At 43.7% G+C, this 25,373-nt stretch overlaps 1 protein-coding gene across 7 annotated transcripts in view; it reads right to left on the bottom strand.

Moving 5' to 3' along the window:
- Positions 1–25,373, bottom strand: part of pclob (piccolo presynaptic cytomatrix protein b) — a 51,781-nt gene that overhangs the window by 14,408 nt on the left and 12,000 nt on the right. For 3 of the 7 annotated variants that reach the window (XM_088298991.1, XM_088298995.1, XM_088298993.1), the window contains exons 10-23: positions 24,266–25,306; positions 22,562–24,028; positions 17,581–18,300; positions 11,024–17,450; positions 9,127–10,691; positions 8,776–9,041; positions 7,592–8,426; positions 6,460–7,504; positions 5,728–5,796; positions 5,367–5,396; positions 3,686–3,774; positions 3,144–3,219; positions 2,930–3,055; positions 91–199 (exon numbers count right to left, since the gene is read on the bottom strand). In XM_088298991.1, coding sequence (XP_088155117.1) covers positions 91–199; positions 2,930–3,055; positions 3,144–3,219; positions 3,686–3,774; positions 5,367–5,396; positions 5,728–5,796; positions 6,460–7,504; positions 7,592–8,426; positions 8,776–9,041; positions 9,127–10,691; positions 11,024–17,450; positions 17,581–18,300; positions 22,562–24,028; positions 24,266–25,306 — 13,865 coding nt within the window. The remainder of the gene's footprint in view (positions 1–90; positions 200–2,929; positions 3,056–3,143; positions 3,220–3,685; positions 3,775–5,366; positions 5,397–5,727; positions 5,797–6,459; positions 7,505–7,591; positions 8,427–8,775; positions 9,042–9,126; positions 10,692–11,023; positions 17,451–17,580; positions 18,301–22,561; positions 24,029–24,265; positions 25,307–25,373) is intronic. The other 4 variants (XM_088298992.1, XM_088298994.1, XM_088298996.1 and 1 more) reach the window with 3 other exon arrangements.

Genomic DNA, 25,373 nt, shown 5'->3' with positions numbered 1-25,373 from the left:
AAAAAGGTCAATACGGCATGTCAAAGAGGTTTCAGAGGGAGCGACGACGGCGCAGGCGACGAGGACAAAACGGCCACAGTTGTGACATACAGTCGTAGGCAGAGCTCCGCCTCCGCACACGGCTGGCCCACGATGCCTTGCACTTCCTCGTAGGTCTTTCCCGTCAGCTGCATGCCGTTCCATTCCAGTACCTGCATGCCTGGAATGGCCGGGGAAGGAGACAAAAGTTATTAGATGCTAATGAGATAATTTTTCTGATTTTGCAGATTGGGATGTACATTTTCTCCGTTACCCAAAATTGAGGTGCATCGAGGCATTTTAAGACTCCCGAAAAAGCGATTAGGCAAAACAAGAAAGAAAGAATATTTCCACTGCATTGTGCTTGAAGTTGTAATTGTAACAACAGTGGCACCTTGCCTCCTGAGTTTAATTATGACCATGGAATAGTTCTGTTCAAGGGGCCCAAATTCCCTGGCAGTGCCCCTGCTCGTAACTGAAGGGCCGAGCAACACGCCGCATGCTGCATTTTGTAGACTGAAATGTTTTTTAAATGTTAAACTGAATTGGAGTTGTGCTTATTTCGTTGGGTGAAACCTTTTGACGGTGACCCCATTCTTCTCTGTGTCAATTTCTTTGTATTTTGTTTGTTTCTATGTTGTTCATGTCATTTTTATTTACTATTTGTCATATAATTTTTACTGTATTGCAGGGCTGCCTTCACCTACGGGCATACCTGGTCTAGCTTTATCAATTACTTGACGTTCTTGCACTACACGTAACGACCTCTAGGGGGCCTATCGGAAGGCATGAAATTGGACAATATTTTGGAATTAGTTAATTTGTCAGTCAATCAAGTAGATGTGGCACTTGCGGACCAATCACACAACCGTACGATATATTATGACGATTTTCAGCCAATCCTGACGGTGAGGAAGCTGTCATTGTGGCGCTCCGGACGTCACGTGACTAATCCCCGCGTGCATTTGTTTACGCAGCCGAGATGACAGGACCATAGCGGAAGTTTATCAGTCAATATTCTGTCCAAGTGAGGGCACATCTCACTTTGATTAAACGGACATAATGAGTGGACAGTTTGGATTATCACCGATGCAACTTTTACGACGGCAGAAGCAAACGGTGAGTCCTTGCGATCGTACAAAATTCGGAAGGTTAGAACTTTGTGTGGAGTTAGAATTGCATGCCTTTCATTTATGAGACAAGCATACAAGTTCGAGCAAAATCAACCATGCTGATTCGGAACCCGGTCTCGGTACTAAATGTGATCGGCCTGCTAGATTGTATCGGGGTCATTCGGTGGCGTACGCGCCTGCTGATGACGTCACGCTTTTGCAAGATATTTATTTGCCTCCGTGTTTGCATTCTAAATGAAAAGTCAATGTAAAGTAATATGAATCACATTACATTTGTATAGAAAAGCTATCGTTACCGCACAACGGGGTCACTCAATCGTAATGATTCATTTGCTTTTGTTTGTTTGGTATTATGGGATTTATTCTGTTAATGGAGTTAGAGAGAGCTGCGAGGAATGGACTGATACGCTAGTGCACACACGCCACATAAGTGAAATGAAATACATACTGTACATAGTCGGGTCATGCCAAGTTGTTATCCTAGAAGGTTTCATTTTTGAGTACAACATATGCCGTGTTCAATAAATATTTTTGTACAATTATTGAGTGAAAATAAATGATTTTCATCACAGATGGAAGACGTGATGGCATTATCAAGTACCAGTAGTTGGTTCTATGTAAGGACTTGTACTGTGTCTGGAAAAAGAAATAAATAAATCAGGTGTGGGCAAACTATGGCCCGGGGGCCACATGTGGCCCGCTAAACGTTTTAATGCAGCCCGCCGAACTTGAGAAAAAATTAAATGAATAAATCTTGTTAATGTTTCATTTTCTAAATACTGTGGTAGAGATATATTGTTGTAATGCTTTTGTTCACTTTCATTTAAAATTAAATGTTTTTTTTTTCTCCGATGAGGTGACATGGACATACATGTTTAATACTTGAATTGCACAGTGGGCAACAGCACCGCAAAGTAAAGCTATTTGTATGAATCCTCGCTTAAAAGTACGAAACCATCTGCTGCGATGACAAGTGGCTCCGACTAATGCTTCTTTTTTTCTAAAAACTGTCGCTGCATAGCTTTCCATGCATTTCATTTTGTCATCCGCCTCCCCCTCTTCAGTCTATTTGGGTTTGCACCTGCAGGCATGTTCTGCTGTGCCGCTCTCTGCGTCGTCTCCATTCAGCATGCAGCGGGTAAACACATGGGCTTTCTGACCGCACCATCACCTACTTGTCATCTTTTCAAAGATAGGGTATCCTTTATCAAAATTACCATGAGAGAGTCAACGCAAGAGACAACCAAGAAAAACACGGCGTAATTGTGCCATTTGGCCTCAGCTTCGAATCTCTTTTGTTTGCAAATTACACCTCTGTGTGTTGGGGAGAGAATGCGCTTGCCTCTGCTGTATAAGGCCTGCTAAAAATAGCTTAATGACTAAGACCACCCAAGGTAAGCGAAAAGGATGTGATGTTTCATGTACACCATGATTCTGTCAAGCCTCATCAGAATCAGTTTTTCCAAATAAATGTTAGAAATTGACTTTTTAAAAGGTTGAACACAAATAATTGGGTCTCCAAAAGTTTGTAATAAACAAGAAAGAACACCCACAACCAAATAATCAAGCAAATCAACTGTGACATCACAAACTGGCTAATTTGCATATTAGCGCCCCAACCGCCCAAATTCTTGGACTTTGCCATGTTAAGATGCAAATATGTCACAGACCACTGGTAACAGTTTTAAGTTGGGGAGGGGGGGTATCATAATGTCTCCTTTTAAACCAACATAAATTCCCAAAACAAAAGAAACACGTCCTCTCATATCTCTTCTCACCCTCGATGACTTTTCCTGTCTGTTCGGCGATGCCACCAGGGATGACTCTTGCAACATAGGCTCCGATCTCCCCTCGGCTGCCCGGGATCTCTTTGCCACCGACCACCCGAATCCCGAGACCATTCCCTAAAAATAAATAAATAAATAAAACGTGAAAATCAAGGTCTATCCACAAGGTTGGGAGATTATTCTTGCTGTGTGTATGACTTTGTACCTGACACGCTCGAGTCCCTCTGGTCTCTGGTGAGCTTGACACGGGTGTGAGGGAACACGTAAGGGGCCAGTTTCATCTGGGAAAAAAAAAATACCAGCACATATCAGAATTGTTTCAAAATCAGAATGGTCCCTAAAATACAGGTTAGGAAGTGTTAATTTAGAGTTTTGAATTTGATGGCTTTTTCAGTCGACAGTAGTGACAAAATGGCCGACCTCTGCGATGGCTAAAAACGGGTGGATTTTGCTGCTTAACTCGTATTCCACAAATGCGATATTAATCAGAATGCCATGTTTAGATGACTGAAAGCGCAGAGAATATATTATTGCAAATAATATTTTGGGGTTGACTTCCCCTTTAACGATACCATTGATTGGTCTTGGGTCAAATTGATGCTCATGGCCTCAAGAGGTCCATATATATATCCTGGGAATTCGATTCTGTAATATATTAACTAGCATCATAGCATTAATTAATATTTAATTATTAAAATATTTTCAATATGCTCTCGTATATCATTTTTAAAAAAATCTGGAACTCACTTGTCTCCTGTCTGCCATGTGTCTGGCATGTGGATGTCCTTCTCTTGGCTTGTCAAACCAGTCTGTGTCCTCCCGTCTCAGATGGTAGGCTGGGCAAAGCAGAGGTAGCCGTTAAAAAGCTTGCGCGTTAGTGAATAATGTATCTAGCTACTTGAAGCATTAGGTTAGGGTAAATAAAGCAGAGCTCAATCTTCAAATCAAGCTTTGGAAACGCTGTTTCCGATATGCATCACAAAGTCTGTCACACATCAATTCACTTGACATCATATTGCCCAAAAATGATTTAACCGTTTTCTTCCGCTTTGCTTGACACGGTGAAGGAAATGCGCATTGATGCATAAGCCTATGTCATCATCTTCGCATGATGATGGAATCGAAGTGTTTATATCAAGTATGTGCTCTCACCAACCAACAGATTTTACAAAGATGCTAATGCTCAGTTTTTGGAGTTGTTATCAAGTTATTCGTTCGATCATCTGGATTTCAACTAAATCGTTCATCGGGTGATTCGACTTAGTGTATTGTGGTTAAGTCTCTATTTATTTACTTAACTGAGAGAGGGTTAGTCATAATGACGATTAAGGCTAGGTTTCAAACATCAATATATCGGTTCAATCGATTTTCCTTTTCGTAGCCCGATATCAATTCGTAAAACCATATAGCGATACTTTTTAATACCGTCTTCTTCCCCATAAATTTACATGCCTTCACATGACATCTTGCCACCACGCGGAAGCAGCGTATCAAAACAAAATGGCGGAAGCAGTGAAAATGCCGCCGACAAGCATGAAGGCAGATGTGTTTATTGTTTTCATCAGGTCATGTTTAATAAAACGCACCTGAATAATGTCTTAAATTCTTAATTTAAATATTAATACTTTTACTTATGCACCAAGTTATAGTAAGCAGTTTGTACTAATTGCAGCATTGATTCTTGCCATTCATTCGAAAGTAAAATTTGTACTGCGGGAAATCCTTGATTGACTCCAAAATCAAAGTGTATCGTGAATCAAAAATCTAATTTTGCGTATCGAATCAAATTTGGAAATTTTAATTGATACCCAGCTCTAATAGTGATAATAATAATAATAATAATAATTTCAACTTTGTCTTGTTATTCTGTTGAGAGCAGTTATTCTCTCAGAATTGCCCATTGCCCCGCAGCCACTGATTTTGTGAAGTTATATAAATGTTAGATAAACATCTTATCCTGTTATCCGTGCATCTCGGCTTAAGAGCGCTTATCCGAATTAGAGGGAAACATTCTTATCAAGAATCGGTGTGCAGCAGCGATGTCAACCTTGAATACTTATTTATTTATTTTCACAAACTGACTCATATTGCAGTTTCCATACAAACACACATCTCGGTGCGAAAAAACATTTATGAAGACGGACAACCAGAATAGTACCCACTGATGTGCAGCCATTCCCCAATGATGCATACTCACTGAGTCAGTGCAGCAGATGCGCTATTGTGATGGTTCATTCTCAAAATGAATTGCAACGAAGGGGGTTCCACTAAATGGCATGGGACGTTCTACCACTGAGATATGGGTCATTCCAGAATGGATCCAGTCAGTATGTTCAGAACTTATAGAGAAGCGAGTCATTCAGGAAAGTAATGATATGCGACATGGTTTACATTCTGTGTGTTGCCACATGGGAAAATGCTGTCTCACCTTCTATATTCCAGTTTGGGCCTCCAGCTGCTAGAAAATTGTGTATATTTATATCGATATATATATTTAAGAATGATGTGTTTTTGTTGTTGTTTCAAGAAATGCGTGCAAGCAGCCTGTGAAGTCAATGAACTAAGCTGAGCTTTTATGTACTGGGAGTGTATGTTGGCACATGCATTAAAAGCGGGAGTTAATGTATGATGCATGCTTGAAAGTACAGCAACCAACTAGCCGCTACATGTACACACTTAAAGGGAGAGGCACTATGGAGAAGACACAAGATATACTAAAGGGGAAGAAGATCATCCATCAACCATTGTGTAAGTGGGGCCTTGAGAGTTGGTTAACTACGATACTCTACCGTGTGCCATAGTTTCATGAAAGATTCTGGCTTCCTCTCTGTTCAACACCAGCATGGACTCACTGAGTCCTGTAATCAAGGCAGATTGACACTTATATGTGGAGTCAGCAAACAAATCATCATCTCATCATCTAGAGAGAGCCTTCAAAAAACAGTCCACAAGCTAAATGTGATGGTGGTCGTGTGACTGTGTGTGTTGCAGCTACTAATGTGGAGTTCTATGCAGAAATGGGCAATAAGGATAACTGAAAGTGTGGAAGACATCGATTTTATTCGGATGGAAACTCAAAACATACTGTGAATGTGTAGAAAAACATGCAAGGATGCGAAAATCAAATTCAGACAAAAGACAGACTTAATGTCACTCAATTGACATAAAATGGCAATAGCGTAAATTACTGCATCATTTTTATTGAGTTGTGTAACGGAGACTAAAAATTTACAAAATAAAGATGACACATGCATATGAAAATCCCACAAAAAATGTTGATAGACCTGAATTGTGCCGTATATAATCCCAAGCTTATGCATTATAAGTGTAAAATCGAGAAGAACAGCATGCAACACATGGAACGGAATATTAAACGTGACAGAGAAACGTGTACAGTAACATGTAACCCGCTTATTTTAACTACTGATGATTGAAGAAAACAGAAGATCACTCAAAAGTAGCATGCATGACAAGCAATTCCACACAGTCGAGTTCTTGCAACGCTCTCTGGTTCCATTTACCTTCACTGTCCGACATGGCACCTTGTAAGTCGTCCATGATGAATGCGATATCTCTGTCGTAGCCACGAGTTCGAGATTCTTCCCTCATGTGTTGTTGGACCTCTGGCAGGGAATGGCTCGAGCCGAACTGGTCCCTGGAGTCGGCGGAAATTGGAGGGAGCGGTCCTGCCGATGCGCGAGCCATGCCCATTGGCTGGCCCACCGGGCTAAGGGGGCTCTCCTCCTCGGAGTTCTGAGCCACGATGGGGATACGACCCCGGCTATGGCTGATAGGCAGACTGGTGGGCTTTGTCCTGGTCACGCCAGGAGCGAATGCTACGTCCAACACATCCACCTCAGTTTTAAGTCGCAGCGAGGAACTGGAAAGATCTCGTTTGATTGATAGATCCAAGCCGTAGACTGAGGACGGTCGGGAAGAAGGTCGAGATGATGGTCTGGAACGGCTGCCGCTTGGGTAGGTGCCATCATCCTGGGCAGAGGTCCTAATAGTGGTCCCGAGTCCCAGAGACTGCCCCAGAGAACCAGCAAGATTAGCTCCCAGTGTGGAGCCCAAATACTTTTGCTGCTCAGATAAATTCTTTCTCAGTCCAAAGGTAATCTCATCCTGAAGTAGCCTTGCCCTGGCAGCCAGGTTGGTGACAGAGGAAGCTCCAGATCCCATGTAGCTGCTAAAGTCTGGCTCCAAATCACGAGTCTCCTGAATGGGGGAAAACTTGGTGATGGCCTTTTGGTCGATTAAAGCCTTTTTGTTCTTCATCTGTTTCTGGTAAAGCACAGCAGCTGGGAGTTGTTTTGCAGCTTGCTTCTCAAGTGTGAGCCTTCCAATGCTATATTTTTCACCTTTTGGGAAGTGGCGAAAGCTGCTATCGCTGGACAGATACTGGGGAAGGCCCAACCCTGATAAATGTTCTAGTCCTTCATTCCCTCTCCTGAACTCCTGCTTGATCTGTTGCTTCAGTAGCTTTAACTCATAGGGCTCCTCCATACTGTCTTCCTCTCCTTTACCATAACCTTGAAGTTGGGACTGGCCTAAAAAATCTGCTACCTAAAGGGGAAAAAATAAGTACAACAGAAAATTAAGTGGAGAAAGAGTTGACAAAGGTGATTATGAAGAAAAATGATGGGGGTGTACCTCTGTACGTCTGACTTCTGCTGCCCTGAGTAGTCTGTCTGCCTTGGATAGCTCTTTATCAGGCAGGTTAAATCCAGAGCCCAAGCTAGTGGTCCCCAATCCAGTGGATCCCTTGGTGAGTTCCCCTATGTCCTCAATCAGCACATAGTTCCTGGCATGGTGGTGGTCGATGTCTGTGTAGAATGAATCCGCAGAGATGCTTGACATGGGACTAGAGGCCATGCTCCTCTCCTCTAGCCCTAGCCTCAAGTCCAAGCTGCCATACTTGCTTCCGAGATGAGCCACCCCAAAGCCGCTCTCTGAGGAAGTCGGGACAATGATTAGAGGCTGGTTACGTATGACCTCATAGTTAGTGGCGATCTTGGGTTCTAAATCAGATAGGTTGGTCTGATGCTGCTTTCCTTGTTGTAAGAGCAGAGCGTGTTGGTAGCTGCTCGTCTGATCCTGACCGTGGGAGAGGGATAGGGTTGAGACATGTTGATATGGAGACACCTGTTGATGGTAAACGGACTGTGGTTCATACAGATTATGTTGCGTATAATGGCTAGTGGTTTGGGTCTGGGGAACATACTGGCCGTAATGAGAGTAGGGACTTGTGAGTGTGTTGTACTGGGAATCAGCTTCTGTCTGCGGAGGTATGAACTGATCGAACTCTGATTGGGGTGCTGTGCGTGGCCTCTCCAGACCATCACTCCGGTCATCTCTAATATTGCTAACCTCACTGTCTGACATGTAATCTCTTTCTTCGGCCACCCCCTGGAGATAGGCCCTCTCCCTCTTCTCTCGCTCTTTCAGCAAGACCTCCTTTCGCCGATTGATACCCATCTCCAGGTACCTGCAATGATAAGGTATCGCCAATTAACAATCAATTGTTAATTCAGGAACATTTCTTTCAAACTTTCAAACAAAGATGCAAATGTTTTGGGTTCTCACACAATAATACCTTTAACTATGTGTGAGTTTGGAGCGGTCTCACTGAATGATGTCAAGGCAGCCTTTTAGCCCATAAGCTAGCAAGGTAAGTGTGGGCACCATGCGGATGGATTAGGGAGGATGATTGCAAAAGAGGGATGAGAGCAATGGTATTAATCAGAATTATGGGTGACAACTGTGATCGTTTCTTGGATTTTGTCAAACATTCTGTGCAATAGCAAATGTTTGCTGCTTAAGCCGTAGCCTCTTACCGCAGCTTTGCATCAATTTCCTTTTCCTCTTCGTCCAGTTCAGCCTGTTTCTTGCGTAGTTTTGAAGATTCCCTCTCTACCATATCAAGCTCTTTGTCAATGTCTTGCAAGATCTTGGCCCGGGCTATTGTAGTACTGCGAGCAAGGCGACGGCGGGCAGAGTTGGTGCTGTAGCCTGAGCGTCCCATTAGCGGATCGTCCTCTGGAGGTGGGTCTGGAAGTGTCCGTTTGACCTTCTTACCTGTTCCGGAGGGGGAGCCTCGACCCTAGAACATATGGAAAAATAATGAATCGACCAATATTTGAATCCGGATTACTTACTGTATTATTGAAATTGACTTTGTCACTCACTGAATACGTGTCTGCATAGTAGACACCCATCCTGTCTTCTTTGGCAGGACTCAGAGATTTAGGATCAGAGAAAGACTTCTGACCTGGCTTTAACCGAGGGCACGAGGAAAATCTACTTGGGTCAGCAGTCAGCATTCTCTGTCCTCCAACAGATGTGTCATGCGATAGAGGGGGCACTGACGTATAGAAACCCCTCGACCTTGCCGTGGAATCAGTTGTGAGGTGTGTGCTGTAACCCACCTCGATGGGTGTGTGCCTTCTGTCCAAATCTGTCTGACAGCTCAGACTGCCCCCTCTTTGAGAGCTTTCAGGAGCAGAGATGTGTTTGATGATTTCAACCTTGGTATCCATCTGGACTTTAGGTCTTTTGATAGATCCAGAGTGGTCTGTTTGAACAGATATCTCAGCAACTGTCTGGATAGCAATGCTAGACACCTTTGAGCTATGTTTTCCTTCACTGCTGTGTTTCCGGGAGCGTCGTCGAGCTTTCGCAGGAACGTCCCACTCATCTTGGTCCTCATCATCACTCTGAGCTGAGCTATCAATGTTTCTTTTGTTCTTCTTTCGTCTTCCAACATGCTGCTTTTCGGCTGAGTCTTCATCGTCTGTCTGCACCCCACTGTCAATGATCTTTTTGCCTGTGTCCTTATAATTTGGAAGCCGTTTCTCTATGTTATGCTGGTCCTGACTTTCCTGTAACTGTTTTGCACTTGATGGACCTGTAGACTCGTCTTTGACAGGCCAGTATTGTCCACTGTCCCCTACTCCTGCATACTTGGCCTCGAGGAGGTTTGCCGTGGTACCTGTGCTACCATAGTGCTCGTCTAACTGCCGCTGGAGTTGAAGCTGAAGTTGCTGGATTTGCTGCAATTGCTCTTTCTGCTGGGCATATGTCTCCTGCTGGGCCATCATGTGAGCATGGTGTTCTTCTTCTTGCTGCATGAGAAGCTGTTGTTTCAGAGCCTGGAGCTCCTCAAGCTCTTGTTGCACCATAAACTGCTCCTGTTCGCGATAGCGCTGGATCTCCTGTCTCTCCCACTCTAACTCCTCGGCGAGACAGAGCTGTTTAAGCTTCTCTAGCTCTAGAAACTCCCTCTCCATCTGGTACTGAGCCATCTTGGTGCTGTCTAAGCCAGGGAATATTGGAGAAGAGGCTAACGCATCGAGAGAAGCTGCTAGCGCTTCCAATGTGCCATCCGGGTACATTTCAGTGTAGCCTGTTAGAATGTCAGCCAGCGCTGTGGGTAGAAGGTCCTTTGGTAGCCCTGTGTCATAAGGAATAATTTGACCTTGGTCTGCCACAGGGATGAAGCCAAACTGTTGGGGCACAAACTCATTCTGGGTTGTTGATGTGGGCACCAAGGTGGTGCTAAAGATGGATCCGGGTTGTGTGGTAACTGCATATGTTGACGGAACTGGGGCTGAGACAGAGGAGTAAACTATTCCATCGGAGGTTTTTAGAGCACTACTGACACCAATTGCAGGGTGTGTGTCCTGAGAAGATGGAAGAGGAGTCACCCCAGCAAAGTCTGCGGTAGCTTTGCTAGAGTAGTCTACAGCTTTACCTGCCATAACAAATCAGGGGGGTTGTTTTAATTATATGAAATACACACCATTTTTCAAATTTTCATTTTGTCTGTGAAATTAAGGCCACTTAATCTGGATTGAAATCATATCCATGCACATGCATATTTGAAGTCACTTTGGCTAACAAGATGCAAAGCCAAAATATTGCGGGAGCACACGCAGGCAAACACATGCATCTGTATGAAGAAAAGAAAAAAAATCATAAACAGTTAATCAGACAATGCAATTAAAAGATGAGCAACAGGATGCACAAATTAAAAGTGTCTATGAATAAAAGGTTTATCATGCAAAAAAATGTCACTATACTCACCAGTTGGAAGTTTGGTGGCAGTGAGGTCTATAGCTCCATCAGGAGATCCATTGAGGTAGTCATAGTCTTTGTTGGGCTCATAAGGAAAGAGTCCTACCTCTCTGAGGCTGGCCTCAGATATGAATGCTTTTTCACCATTCACGCGGGTGATGCCATACTGTCCAGCACCATCATACTGTTGGTTGGCATCTCTGTGGACCAAATGGTTGTCAGGCTGAGTTGTGACAGGCGGTTGTGTTCTACAACTTCCAGTAAAAGGTAATTTGTATATGACATCACAGCATACGCTCCTTCTACCAGCCGTGAGGTCAACCGGTGTCCCATCATCCTCAACAACAGTGGTTATTACTTCAGGACTTGTTCCAGATAAAGTTACCATCGACCTCACTGGTCTGTAATTGGACAGATCTATGGCACCTGTTGCCTCCAAAGATAGAACACTGTTGCAATCCATTGAGGCAGGGGTAAGTGATTGTTTACCGTCTCCGATGAGGGCTCCATATGAAAGATTAATTGGTATGTCTTGAACTGTGGATGGTACTGCAGTGACTACAGGCTGGGCATTCACTGGTTTGTATACAATTTGTGCCACTGGTTCGCATGGTTTGTATGTGGTGAGAGGCAGGGGTAAGGATGGAAGAGGCCCGTGCAAGTCGAGCGGTTTCTCAGCTGGAGGGTTGCCGTATGAAGCAATGGTGGCTGTGCATGTGACGATTGTGATGCTGTCCGTTACTAGTGCCAGTGTGGTTGCAGGGACAACCTCAGCACTAAGATTTACAATTTCTGGCTGAACTGCTGTGATTTGACGCACAGAATCGTTGGATGACTGTCGATATAACTCAGGTGGAGTCAAATCCATGCCTCGTTCAGTCATCTTCGCACCAACTTTTACGGTGCGTAGATCCAATAAATCTCCACGATAGATTACCTTTCCATTTTGCTGCGGTTGAGCTTGGTATTGTCTTTCATCTGATTTGATGGTGGCAGCTATGCCAAGCGGAGTATGTTGCGGAAGCCTTTCATGGACAACAGACACAGTAGTTCGCTGTACTTCTGTGGTGACAACTTGAGTGACTAAGCTCGGCTGGATTTCGGCAGGCTGGCCTGTCGTTGAAACCGAAGAGGAGTACTTGTGACTCAAACTAGAGACAACTTTCTCAGGTCCTCGAATCTCTTGGCTCTCAATGGACTCTTGCTGAATTTTAGTGATGGTGATTGGCGCAACAGCCCCACCAGGTGGGATGTCCTGCACCGCAGGTATTGATGTTCTCCTTGTGTACGCCTCTGTGGTTATTATCTCTAGTGGGTGATCATATTCAGATGAATATGTTAATAGGTGCGGCGGTTCAACTAAAGGAAATGAATCTGCTCTATTATGTGAATCACCAGAAATTTCCTTTTCTGCTGGCATGTTTATTACCAAGGGCTGCTGCATGGTTAAAGACTGTCTTCTTGTCGCAGCAAAGGCCCCAGTGTTGACAACTTGGGCAGACATTTCATATTCTTGAGGAAATGTAAATATTTCACTTGTGCTGTGTGGTGGTTTTCCTATGGATGATATTGATGTCCTCCTTTCACTTGAAGTTTGTTCAGTTGTAACTTCACGGGGCATTGAAGCCACTGCCTGAGATTGTATCATGGACGACATTGGTGCTTGTCTCACCACAGCCTCCATTGTTGCAAAATGCGTAGGGTCTGGTTGTAATGCAATGACTTCAAGTGGAGGTGTTGGACATGGCCTGGCTGACATTTGAAGTGTTCCGTAGACTTCAGGCGTGTAAGTAACACGAGGCTCCTCTGAATGTGGGGTCACATGTTGTGACTCTATTATAACAGATGTAGGAATTATTTCAGGAGTTGGTATTGCAGGAGCTGGGGCAACCTCTTGATACCCCCGAGGTAATGTTGGTATATCCGGTATGGTAACGACATAATCCTTTTGTGGAATTATCACAGAGGGTTGAGGGGTGCTCCAACTGGCTTCAGAATAGTGTTGAGTTGTGACAGGGAATTGTTGAGTGATTGCCATTGGTGCCCTAGGTTCTGTCTCTGTGCTTATGATTTCTCTAGCGATTTCTGGTTGTGGCCGTGTGCTTTCTCTTTCAATTTCATGTTGTGGATGAAGAAGATTGGCGTATACTGTAACTGTATTTTCTTGTGAAATTAGTACATCTGAACCTAATCTAGGCTCTAGCACCATAGACACATGTTGTTGTGTCAGAGGTTGTTGAGTCGGCATAGTTTGCTGTTGGGCCACAGGAACTTCAGCGTCAGCTAAAATCACTTGTGAAAGTGCTACGCCTTCTGGGACTATTTTTGGATGTTGAGTGACGTATGAGTCAGATTGTGGTGTTGCAGTTTCTTTTCTCTGCTCAATTATTGCTGAAGCCCCTATGATGTTTTCTGACATTGCTGTTGATGGCAAGGGCTGATACACATCTTGTTGTTGCTGCATTACCACAGGTCTGTATGGCTTCTTTATTGGGTCTGGTACACTACGGACCTTAATTTGTGTTTCCTGTTCAGGGTATGTCACAAAGTAATCTCTTTGGGGCTGCGATTCAGAGACCACAGTATGACTGGGTACCACTTCTTCTAATGGAACAGTTGAAGATACGGGTACTGGGGGTGGATGCCTTACAGCGGGGACAGATGCTCTCCTTACAGTAGCCTGTGCTGAAAATGTTTCACTGGGTGTTTTCTGCTCTGAAGGGGTTGTTCGAACACCTGGCCCTTTTGTAGCTGGAATAGATCCTCGTCTTATTGGTGCCTGGACTGTTATCACTTCTGTTGGTGAGCCAGGCTCAGATGGCAGAGTTATCACCACGTATGTTTTCAAACATTTGGCATGTCTGGGAGATAATGGTGACTTGGGAGACGTTGCCCCTGACTTACTCTCAACAGGTCGTGTCAAGCTAAGTGACAGGGCATTTGGAGGTGCTTTGGTCCTAGGCAGTGTTGCAGCTTTTGGTGCAACAACAGGAGGTGGTTTGACACTTTCTCCTGGTTTGTGGCTGAAAACCAGTCCAGCTGGAATTATTACAGGCTTAGGTGGTATTGGTGGAGGAGCCTTGGAAGAAGGACTAGTTCCAGCTGTTGTAACAGAAACCTGGGATGCTGAAGCAGGAACTGGTGGCTTTGGATAAATAGTGGGCTTTGGTAAAGTGGAAGGAGGTGGTGAAGGTGTATCAGCTACAGGTATTTCTACCATTTCTGCATGAGTTCTCACAGCAGGTTTAGGTGGGAGTGGTGGAACAGCTGACACCAAAGTGGTTGGTGATTTTGAATCTGTGGTTGTACTTGCAATCACCTTCTGTGTGACTGTTTGACTCATTGATGCCTGAGATGCAGGAGATTTTGTGCTGTCTTGAGGAGTTTGGCAAATCCGAGACATATTTTCCACACTTGGCACTATGATGACCACATGCCCTGCTCTCGTTGGTGTCACTATTTGAGCTACAGCCACATCATCTGGTTTCATATCCTCCATCCGTGGCTGTATATCCACAATTACAGACTGCATCGGCTGGGCAGCAACTGTGGCTTCTGTATTGCTTGTGGAAGTCACAATAGTGGAGACGTGCTGAGCACCCCTTATCGGTAGCCGCACTCCACCATGCTCAGGTAGTGAAACTGATGTTGACCGTGGTGGGGGTGGAGGTGGGACTTTCTTTTTGACTATAGTAGTTGATGGGCTAGATACGGGAATCACGGATGTGGTAGCTGGTTGGACTGAGTGTACAACATTTGGTTGTGCCTGGGCTGTGATTGTTGAGACTGGTTTTGATGTTTGTGTTGAGAATTGAGATGTAGTCGAAACTAGGTCTGGCATCTGGACAATTACTGGCTCCTGGCAAGGTACAGAACTAACAGTCGAAGTGGCTACAAGAGCTGGAGATGGAACAGATCCCTGAACATTCCTTGTAGCAGGTGACGCAATAAATGGAGCTGCTTGCTTGGCTGTGACAGTGACATTTTCTGGTCTTGATGCTGACACCTCTAGCACTGATGGAGCCTCAGTGGGCATTTGAGAGGGAGATGAAACCAAGTCTGGCATTTCAACTATAACTGGAGAAGGTGTCTCCCTTGAGGCTGAGATTGAAGGTACAGGAACAGATGACCTAGCTTGGACTGGCTCAGCTGTTTCGGCTTTAGATGGATCAGACACCACATCTGGAATTGCTACTATAACTGTAGAGCTTTCTCGAGAAGATCCTTCACATTTAGTGGATATAAGTGGTGAACCCTCTCGTGGGGTTTGAGTTAAGAAAGAAGTTGTAGGTGTCGAGAGAGGAGTTGAGTCTGATGATTGAGGTGTTTGAACCTGGTAGGAGGATGAAGACGTGGCATTCGATTCCATGCTGGAATCAGGTGTGGCCGGTGAAGTTGGTGGTGACTGTGGTGATACAGGGGAAGGTGTAGTGGTCAGTTCTGGGGCTGATATTGGAGTTGGAATAGGTTTTGGTTCCGGGATTTCACAGACCACTGATATAGGTTCCATTTCGGTTGTCTCGGACAAAGGTGGGCTTATGGATTGATCATCTTTCGTTTCAGAATCATCACTTGGGGTAATGTCGGATGAAATACCAACACCGTACTCATCTGGTAGACTGTCATCCTCTTCCTCCCCTGATGAGCACTGTGTAATTTTTAGGTCAGGTATGGGAAAGAGTGCCTTTCTAAGTGAAGGATCAAGAGGTACCATGGGTCGAACAAAACCTATAGAGCCAGAAGTCATGCTCGGAACAACAGTCACCTCAGTTCGCTTAGGAGGTTCAGTGGGGCGTGGTGGTGCTGGTCGTTTTTTCTTCTTGACTGGCACCTCATCCGAAGCTTCAGCACTTTCAGGGGTCTTGCTTTCTCCCTTGTCTAATATGACTTCTGTGGGCATGATCACGACACAGATTTCAGGATCTGGAGGCGACATCGATGAGACAGATTCCAATGCTGTCTGGGCCTGTTTGAACTCTTGCTCTATCATCATCAGTTCCCTCTTTTTTTCCATCATCTCTTCATAAACCTCTTCTGGAGACCTGAGTTTCTTCAAGGGTTCAGGGCTGATTTCCTGTTTAGGTTCCATGTCTTGAAAGTCAGCCATCATTAACTCTGGCTCCTCTACCAAGGATTCATAAAGATAGTCCTCAATTGACATGCCACCATAAAGCGGCTCAACACCTGGAGGACTATCACCCGGAATAGCTTTGGCCTTCTGGAGAATGTCCTCATATGTTTCGTCTGCACTCTTTAATGATTTTGAAATGCTTTCCTTCCCTTCAAATGGCTCAGCTGGAGTGTATGGTATCACCGTTGGAGAAGGTTTGCCTCCTTTCCGTACAGCTTGTCTTGCTTCTGGCTCTGATTCTATGCTGGCCCAGTACTCAGAGCCAGAAGTTTTACCGGTTTCATCCCTTACCGTAACTTGTCTAAGATCCTCTGAAGAGGAAGCACTTTGATGTGCAGACATTCGGCCATGCACTTTGAGTTGGCTCTTTTCTTTGCGAGATTTATCATCCTCGGAGGAGTCTTCGATGGTCGGGAGTGGCTGAGTCACATGTCTGTGTTTACCCTTGCGATACTGTTTGTCTCCGCTAATTCTCCTGTGACTCGGACTGCTATCACTGTCCTCCTCCAAGGATGATGCTGATGTGGGTGATGATCCTGGAGTGAAGCTCGACGCTTGCACACTAGATGAGCCCTTTGACAGGGATTCAGTTATGCTCTCTACCTCTTCATCAGTGCTTTGTCTGTGTCTGATGACTGGAATAGCTTTCTTTAAAGTCGTACTAGGAACTGTTTCGTGTGTAGTTGCCTCGCTGGTCGTTAGAGGGGATTTTGTCCATACGAGCGGGCCTTCATTATCTGTGCTGCCTTTGCTCAAGAGTGATTTGGATTTTACTGAGGTATTATCAAGCCCAGCCTTCTTGTTAACTTCCTCATTGGACAATTTCCTTTCTTTCTCTTCATCCGAGAGAGACATTTCCTCTTTGTCGCCCATACCCATGATCTGATTGCGAATGAAGTCTTCATCTTCTATAGATGAGTCAGCACTTTCTGTTTTGATCTCCTCGCTGACAGATGACACACTGGTCACCTTCAGTCTCCTCCTCTGAACCTCAGGGGAAGGTGAAGGTGTGAAATCACTCCCGCTGCTCTCTTCCATTGCTGGGAAACTAAGTCTCCTTTTCTCACCTCCAACAGCCTCCTTAACTGGCAGGCTTTTCTCCGATTCTGCATGTTTATCTGACACACTGTTCAAGCTGTGCTCCGTATTTGATTCCTCTGATAAGGGTAAAATCTGAGGTTGAGCGTCTTCTTCAGCTTTAGACGTTGCCTTGGGAAATGCCTTGGGCACATCTTGGTTTTGTTGTTCATCTTGAGATTGAGATTTTTCCAATTTTAAATCCTCTTTGGCTGTATCGTCTCCCACCTAAAACACAAGACCACAAAATAGCTGTCAAATAAATCACTGCTGTAAAGAATTATTCTATTAGGCCATGGCAAAAACAGAGACATGAATTATCACAAAAAATGTTCAGAGAATCACAAACTATTCTTACTTTCATCGAGATATCCGTTGTAGATTCCAGTTGTGGCTTTGTGAATGGAGCGATGTTAGGCTTGTTTTCAGCTGATTTATCAACCACTTTATGGCTGTCAGTTGGTGTCAACTGTGGAACCTCTGATGGTTCTTGAAGCTGCTCCTGAACCGGAACTTTCTCTACAGATTTAATAGGATCACTCAATTTATTTTGGTCTACAGCATTTGGCATTTTGACAGAAATCTGCTCTGATGAGGGCTGCCTTGTTTCATCTGTGGAAATTCCAGCTACTCCTTCTGAGAGATCAGTTTTTGATATTTGGGAAATTTCTTTACCACTTGCATCTGTAGGCAATGTAGGCTCAGATACCATCCTTGATTTAACAGGTTCTGCTGTAGGTTCAACTAAATGATCGTTTTCCTCTTCAATAAGTTTAACTTTGGGTACAAGCGAAGACTTGTGTTCCACCATTGGCAAAGCTACCACCGCTGGGGTTTCTGCTTCGGTTGTTGAACCTGTGGTTATTGTCTTGATGGAAGTAGGTGTGCTTGGTGGCCTTTTCATCACTTCAGGTTCGGCCTTGGCAGGAGCTGGCTTGTGCTCTGTCTTTTTAGTTGCAAGTGCGGCTTGGGTCTCTTGTGGTGCTGATATAGGTGAAGGCTGGGGCATTTTTCCTGCGTCTTCCAGTTGTCCCAACAAAGCTTTTTGGGTGTGACAGTTGAGACACAGCCACTGTTTCTGTAATAAAACAAACACAGCATATAGCACCATCACTAAAATGCATTGTTAGTTACTGTCTTTACTTTTACATACTGTATATGTAAGAACATTCTTTAGTGCTTATATAGGTCTGGAGCAGAAATATCTTACAGTAATTCCGGGCAAAATTTTTATATTTGCACCGTTGAACTATATTGACACTAAGACTCGGATTAGTGATTGCCTGCTGCTACTTCCGATGGAGGTGGCATGTGTGCTATTGATTTTTCTGGCAGACTTTCCTTTGGCACAAATGGAGATGCTCTGCTTTCAGCATCCCAGACGGAGCACAACTCTTTATAACTCCTGCCGACCGTGTACACACACACACACACACACACACACACAGCGGTGACCTACTGATCTCTAATAGACAGAGTGCTTTGCTCCCCCCAAAAAAAAAGATTTAGAGCCTTGCTTTTTCGAATCTGATAAATGGACCAGCAACAAAAGTCGAAGTGGAACGAGGTGAAGCAGCGTCACATTAAATGGCTTGTTTAAAACAGTAGCCATACATGGGAAAGAAAAAATGATTATAAACAGAGTTTGGTATTCTGTCCCAGGGACTGAATGGTCTGGGCAGACGCCCATTTTGAGGAAGAGGATGAAAACGTTTTTTTGTTTTTTTTTATAAAGGATAAAGCAAAAATGGAAGTGAGTTTTTGTCCGTCCCTGTCATCGTCCTTAACCTGGTCAAGTACTCCCTGACGTCTTGAGTTGGGTGCTTCTTCTAAGGCAGGACGATGACGCAAGGGTACCCAGGTCGTGATTACAGCAATTAAAATTGAATATATTCCAAACAATGCAATGGCACTGACATAAACCAAACTAATCCCACCTGACACTCCATTAATAAATAGAAGCTGTAAGCTAGAGAGCTAATTAAAATGGATGTCCCCCAGGAAATTAAACAGCATCACAGATGCAGCAAGATCATAAAGTCTATGCAAAGTGATCTTCAACATTTGCCTACCAGCAGTCAGAAAGCCTCAATGGACTAACTTGAGTTAAAAAAAAAATAAAAATCGCCAATTGCACCAACTTTAATTTGCTAGGAGCACAGTGTATTGGTGGAGGGTCACAGTGGCCGCAACTGAGACCAAGCGTCGTGACGAGAAGAAGCTGAGGACAGCCTTAAACGTTGCATCCACATTCTACTTGCACCAGTTTAGTTTAAATTTTATTTTATTTTATTTGACAGGGGTCAAAGTAGTCAAACATAGATACAAGCTTGCACTGATGTGATGCATATAAAATTTATAGCAAGTGCCAATTCTCAACTCCAGTCCCCAGTTGGGCTCTTTGACAACATTGCAGTATGTTATAAAATGTAAAATATAAATCAAATAAAAAGGCCATTCCACACAATTCAATAATAATCTAATACAATACTGCATTTATATGACATAAAACTTTTTCACACTCAATTTAAAAATACATTAAAAAAAATAACAATAGAATTTAATACTTAGTCAATACTGCATTTGTTAACAAACATTTATTTACTCACCGACATAAAAATATAGAGGTGAGTAAAGTTCTATTTTTTTCTCACCATTCATATCTGGTGGCAACATTTATTTAAAAATCCAAGATGGATTTTCTTTCTGATGGCAGTGTTCCAGAGTTTACAACTTTAGATTTTTTTTTTATAGTATTCGGTATTTTTGACCGTCAAGCTTTGAAGTGTCATTGTTTCACCACATATATGTATATTAATAAACGTACTGAAAATTCCCTCCCAATTCTTGTAATTTAAGTATTTTAGTTTTGTCCCAAGAAGGGTTGTTGGAAATTTAGTATTGATTACTATTTTTTTTTTTACATTTTATTTATTTTTTATTTATTTTAATTTATTTATATATATATATATATATATATATATATATATTATTTTTTAAAGCTAAAAAGACTTTTTATTTTATTTTTTATTTTTTTTACATCTTTGGCCTTGTAAACTCTCTGAAGTCAAAGAAACTGCAGCACGTGTGATCTCTGGATATGTTAACGCGAACAGAAAGTGTTGCAGTCAAACCCTAGACAGGCAAGATAAAAATACACTCTCCAATAAAGGAGTCTCCTCTAACACAAACAAAGCGAAACATCCATGACTCAAGCCTAGCGCAACCAGGATAATTCTGCAACTGACATTTCCTCTTCTGTCTCATGTATATTAAGTCCAGCACCGTTTTTTTTATCCAAAGGTAAACGAAAAGCTGAATTCAATCTTTCCATCATCTTCACACACAAAAGCATAACACACGTGCGCCCTAGTTATCAGGACAACAGTCACTTTGCGGGCTATTTTGATGGCATGGGCTGATGCACAACGAGCAATCAAAAGGATCAAATGGAGAGAGACGCTCCCGGCACTCGCATCTTTCAAGCCTTTCAACCCTCTGACCTGCTACCAAAGGCGTGCTCGTTCCTGCTATAAAATAGGCAACTTCTCCCGTTTGCACGTGTTCAAGCAGCTCTAAGAGGGGATACAGAACATCTTGGATGGCATACATTAGGGCTGCTCGATTATGAAAAAAATATTCAGATTATTTTAAAAATAATTGAAATCATGATTATTCAAGTGTTTTTTGGCGGGGTTACAAGAAGAATTAGAAATGTAAACTATATTAAGACAAATTAATTGTGATGCTTATTTTGGTTCTCAATTGCTTCTTCACACAGCTGCCCATTTAGTTCGTTCTCTCTCTGTCTCTTTGTCTCTCTCTCGCTCTCTCTCTCTCTCTCGGCCTGTATCTGACTCACTCACTCTGTCTTTCCTTCCTTCCTGCCTTCTATTCCTCCACCCATCTAGCCAACTGTCTGTCTGTATATCTATCTATAAATAATTTTTTTTCATGATTAGGCCAATTTTGTAATCATTGAGTGTAATAATCGTCATTGAATTGAATTTCGATGAATTGCACAGCCCGAATAAACATCATCCATATAACCCCTCCCCACAAGGCTTTGCCCTCTCTAGTGACTGCAAAATGACAATTACATGATTAAGCAAATCTATTTTAAGGTTATTCACCGTTTACAAAATCCGGAATATGTCTCTTGGAAAGCATAAGGGTGTTCAAAAGCAACCACAAAGACAAATGTTTCTGCGATGTGAAGGAAAGCCAGAGTAAAGAGCGAAGCAAATTCAAAGCCAGGGCGTTCTTTTTAGTGATTCAAACGACTCGTTCAGGATTTATTTCCCAAGTGATGATGATTTTGTTTCCTAGCATTCATTTTTCTCAGAAAAACATACCAGCTCTTCGTGGAAAATTAATATGGAAATCACACCAAATGGCAGTTTGCAGCAACCTGCATGTTTGCGTACTGCCCACCCACATCGAATAAAACGGAAATTGAAGAATGATGTGGCACCACTGATCCACGCAATGGAGCAGATGGCTCGAGAGGAACTCTCTCCTGCTCTAACGTAATGTCGTGTTTGACGTAATCTGCCTGATCTCTGCTTTATTGGCATATCGCACGACTTTGCCAACTCAAATCTGTCATGGGCTTTGGCAACCGCGGCCCCCGCTGGAGTCTCTGCTCTGACATCACATCCCATCTCGCTAATGCTGTTGCACAACAGCCTTAATACAATTTGTGTGATTCCCGGGGTTTGCTGAAGACATCAACAATGTTGCTGTAGGTTAGAGTTAAATGGCCTCGACATCCTACGCACCGTTCGATCAGGTCATAATGTTGCATGCTCATAAGTCATAGAGGTCCTTGAAGGCACCATTATGTTTTTTTTTTTGTGAGAGAAAATGGCTGCCTGCGGGAGTGTGTCATCTTGGAGAAACACACGAGACAGGATTAGATTATTATCGAGCTACGTGGACGCACAATGTTTACTGATTTTAAAGGTGACATGAAAAAAGAAGAAATGATGAAACATGCCTGCCCAATCATTCGTATGAAATGGCATGACCAAGTAAGTCTTTGGATCTCTGCTTATTTTGGAAAACGTGTCTGTGAGCATGCTGTTCTTTAATTGCCACTAATTTACATAGTAACTGCCACACAATGAGATTTTCCAACTATGACCTAAAGGCTAGGCTGGGTGAAGATCCAGAGCAAATTTCAAGTGATGGCCACTGGACCATAATATCATGCAGAGGGACTATAATTTTTGGTCGTTGGGGTTTTTAGATAAAAGCTTGTCAAAAACTAAACTGTGCAAAGAAATGCCAATACGTCTAATTTAATTAATGATGAGCGATTGAAAGTTTGCACTTACCCCTCCTGTGTGAGGCGTGGGGTTAAATCCACAGAGGTTACACACTAGGCTCTTGCATTCGGTACAGGTGTTGTAATTGGGAGGTTCCTTGGATCCCACATGGAGTTCGATCTTACAGAGCGGACAGGTGGACACGTCTGTTTTGGGAATTTCTGCTTTGGGGCCTCCTGTGGCTTCTAATGGCTTCTTCTCTACTTTAGATTGGGCCATTGGGACGGGTTTGGCTTGTTGAGGTGCTTGTGGTTTTGGTGCAGCCTTTGCAGGGGACATCTTGGGAGAAACTGGGGGAGTAGTTTTGGGCTCATCTTGAACAGCAGATGTTATCAATGTGGATGCAGAGCTAAAAATAGAGGAGCCAAATCCAAACATTTTACCAGTGACACTCTCAATGGGCTTTGCAGCAGGGGCAGGTTGCGTTTTGGGGGCACCAAATCCAAAGAACCCCCCAGACTCCTTTTTTGCAGACACAGCTGGTGGTGGTGTGGATTTGACAGAAGAAGTTGGGGATTTAGAAGCTTGTTGAACTGGTTTTCCATCTGCTGGTTTTGCACCAATGGCCTTTACCTCCGGTTTTGGAGTTTGAGAAACATCTCTAGAGTCCCTCCTTGCAGACACAGCGGGTGGTGTAGAATGGGTAGGTGGAGTTGGGGATTTAGAAGGCTGTTGAACTGGTTTTCCATCTCCTGGTTTTTCAGCAATGGCCTTTACCTCCGGTTTTGGAGTTTGAGAAACATCTCTAGAGTCCCTCCTTGCAGACACAGCTGGTGGTGGTGTAGAATGGGTAGGTGGAGTTGGGGATTTAGAAGGCTCTTGAGGTGGTTTTCCATCTGGTGGTTTTGCGGCAACGGCCTTGACCTCAGGTTTCGGAGTTTGAGAAACATCTCTAGAGTCCCTCCTTGCAGACACAGCTGGTGGTGGTGTAGAATTGGCAGGAGGAGTTGGGGATTTCGAAGGCTGTTGAGGTGGTTTTCCATCTGCTGGTTTTGCAGCAATGGCCTTGACTTCTGGTGGTGGTGGTGTAGAATTGGCAGGTGGAGTTGGGGATTTCAAAGGCTCTTGAGAAGGTTTTCCATCTGCTGGTTTTGCAGCAAATGCCTTGCCTTCTGGTTTTGAAGTTTCAGAATCATCTGCCTGTTGTGATTTTGGAATCTGCTGTGACGGCTTGGCCACATCCTGAGCCTTTTCTTGGTCACCACCTGAAGGCTCTTTTGGCTTTGACATGGAATCTTTTTGCAAAGGTTCAGTCTTTTTGGGTGTAATTGCTTGGGAAGCCTTATTATCCACTTGATTGCCATCTTTTTTCATTAACTTTAACTTCTCTGGATGAACTACAGTATCCTTTAGTTCTGATGTTGAGGCAGCCATCTTGACTGGGGAGGCCTGTGGTTTCTCTGCAGAAGACCTCGTAGGTTCAGTAGCTACAAGTGCCCTTTTCACCTGACATTCCAGACACAGCCATTCTTGTACCTTTGAAAAAAGAAAGACAGAGTTTGTTAACATGAGCAAGCAATGAATTTTCAAGATAAACAATCTTACAGCACACAATTTATCCCAGTTAACTAGAGGCCAAGAGGTTGACTCTATCCAGGATTGGTTGTCAGTTAATCAGAGGAGGCAACCGTTCACACTCACATACATACATATACCGGTACACTGTTACTGCTTGTGAATTTCTAAAATGTGTGTTATGTAAATCCGATTTACCTCTGATTCGTTGGGCATTGGATTAAACCCACACTGATTGCAGACAGTCGTTTTGCATTCCGTACAGGTGTTGAAGGTGGGCGCACCTTTGCCATCCGTGTTAAGTTGTACCTTACAGAGTGGGCAGGCGGCCTCAGCTGTTTTTGGAGTCCCCTGGGTGTCGCCAGGTGCCTTGGGGGATACGACTGGAGCTTTAGCAACTTTATCTTGTATTATTGATGGAGTTGTTTTCACTTGTGGTTTGTCCAGTTTTTCTTCCTCTGCTTTCTGGGGAGTTGGTGGGACTTTGGTGTCTTTTGAAGGTAATGTTTTAGGAGAGGCAGGTGGTGTTGTCTTAGGAGAGCCATGAATGGATGTCTTGCGTGGTGTTGGCGGAGTCGTTTTAGTTTCATCTTGAACAGCTGAGTTGATCAAATTGGACGCTGAATTCAAGAAGGATGACCCAAAGCCAAACATCTTCCCAGTCACCGATTCAGCAGGTTTGGGTGCAGTAGGTTGTATTTTAGGGCCACCAAAACCAAAGAAACCTCCAGATTCCTGTTTTGCAGGTTGAGTTGGTGGTGGTGTGGATTTGGCGGGAGATTTCCCAACTTTTGTAGGTTGTTGGGGTGCCATTTTTGCTGCTTCTGGTGCTGTTGGGGGAACAACCTTGACGGTGGAGGTCACAGTTTCTGGCAGCTCCTTCTGGGCTGATACAGGTTTTACTTGAGGGGTCTTTTCAAGTAAAAGAGGCGCAACATCAGTCTTGATTGCAGGAGGACCACTTTTTTCAGGTAATGAAGCACTATCAGATGTTGACTTGTCAGTGGATTCAGCTGGAGATTCACTTTCTTTGGGTGTGTCAAACTTATTGTTGGATGGAATGGCTTTAGGTGTCGCAGTATCCTCCCGAGAAGCTGGAATTGCTACATCTTTCTCCAGTGAGGCAGGTGGCATTTCTTTGCTCGGTGATGCTTGGGATTTTATAAGTGGGAGCCCAAGAGGCTCGGAAGCCCCAAGCGCCCTCTGCATCTGACAATTGAGACACAGCCATTCTTTACCCTGGCAACATAAAACAGATATAATTATTAGCATTTTTAACAACAAAAACACATTTGATGCAAATGCT

This window comes from Idiotropiscis lumnitzeri, chromosome 6 (genome assembly GCF_059441095.1).
Source record: "Idiotropiscis lumnitzeri isolate Australia: NSW breed Sydney's pygmy pipehorse chromosome 6, RoL_Ilum_1.0, whole genome shotgun sequence".
Taxonomy (NCBI): Eukaryota; Metazoa; Chordata; class Actinopteri; order Syngnathiformes; family Syngnathidae; genus Idiotropiscis; species Idiotropiscis lumnitzeri.
This window is presented reverse-complemented; position numbering and strand designations above follow the sequence as displayed.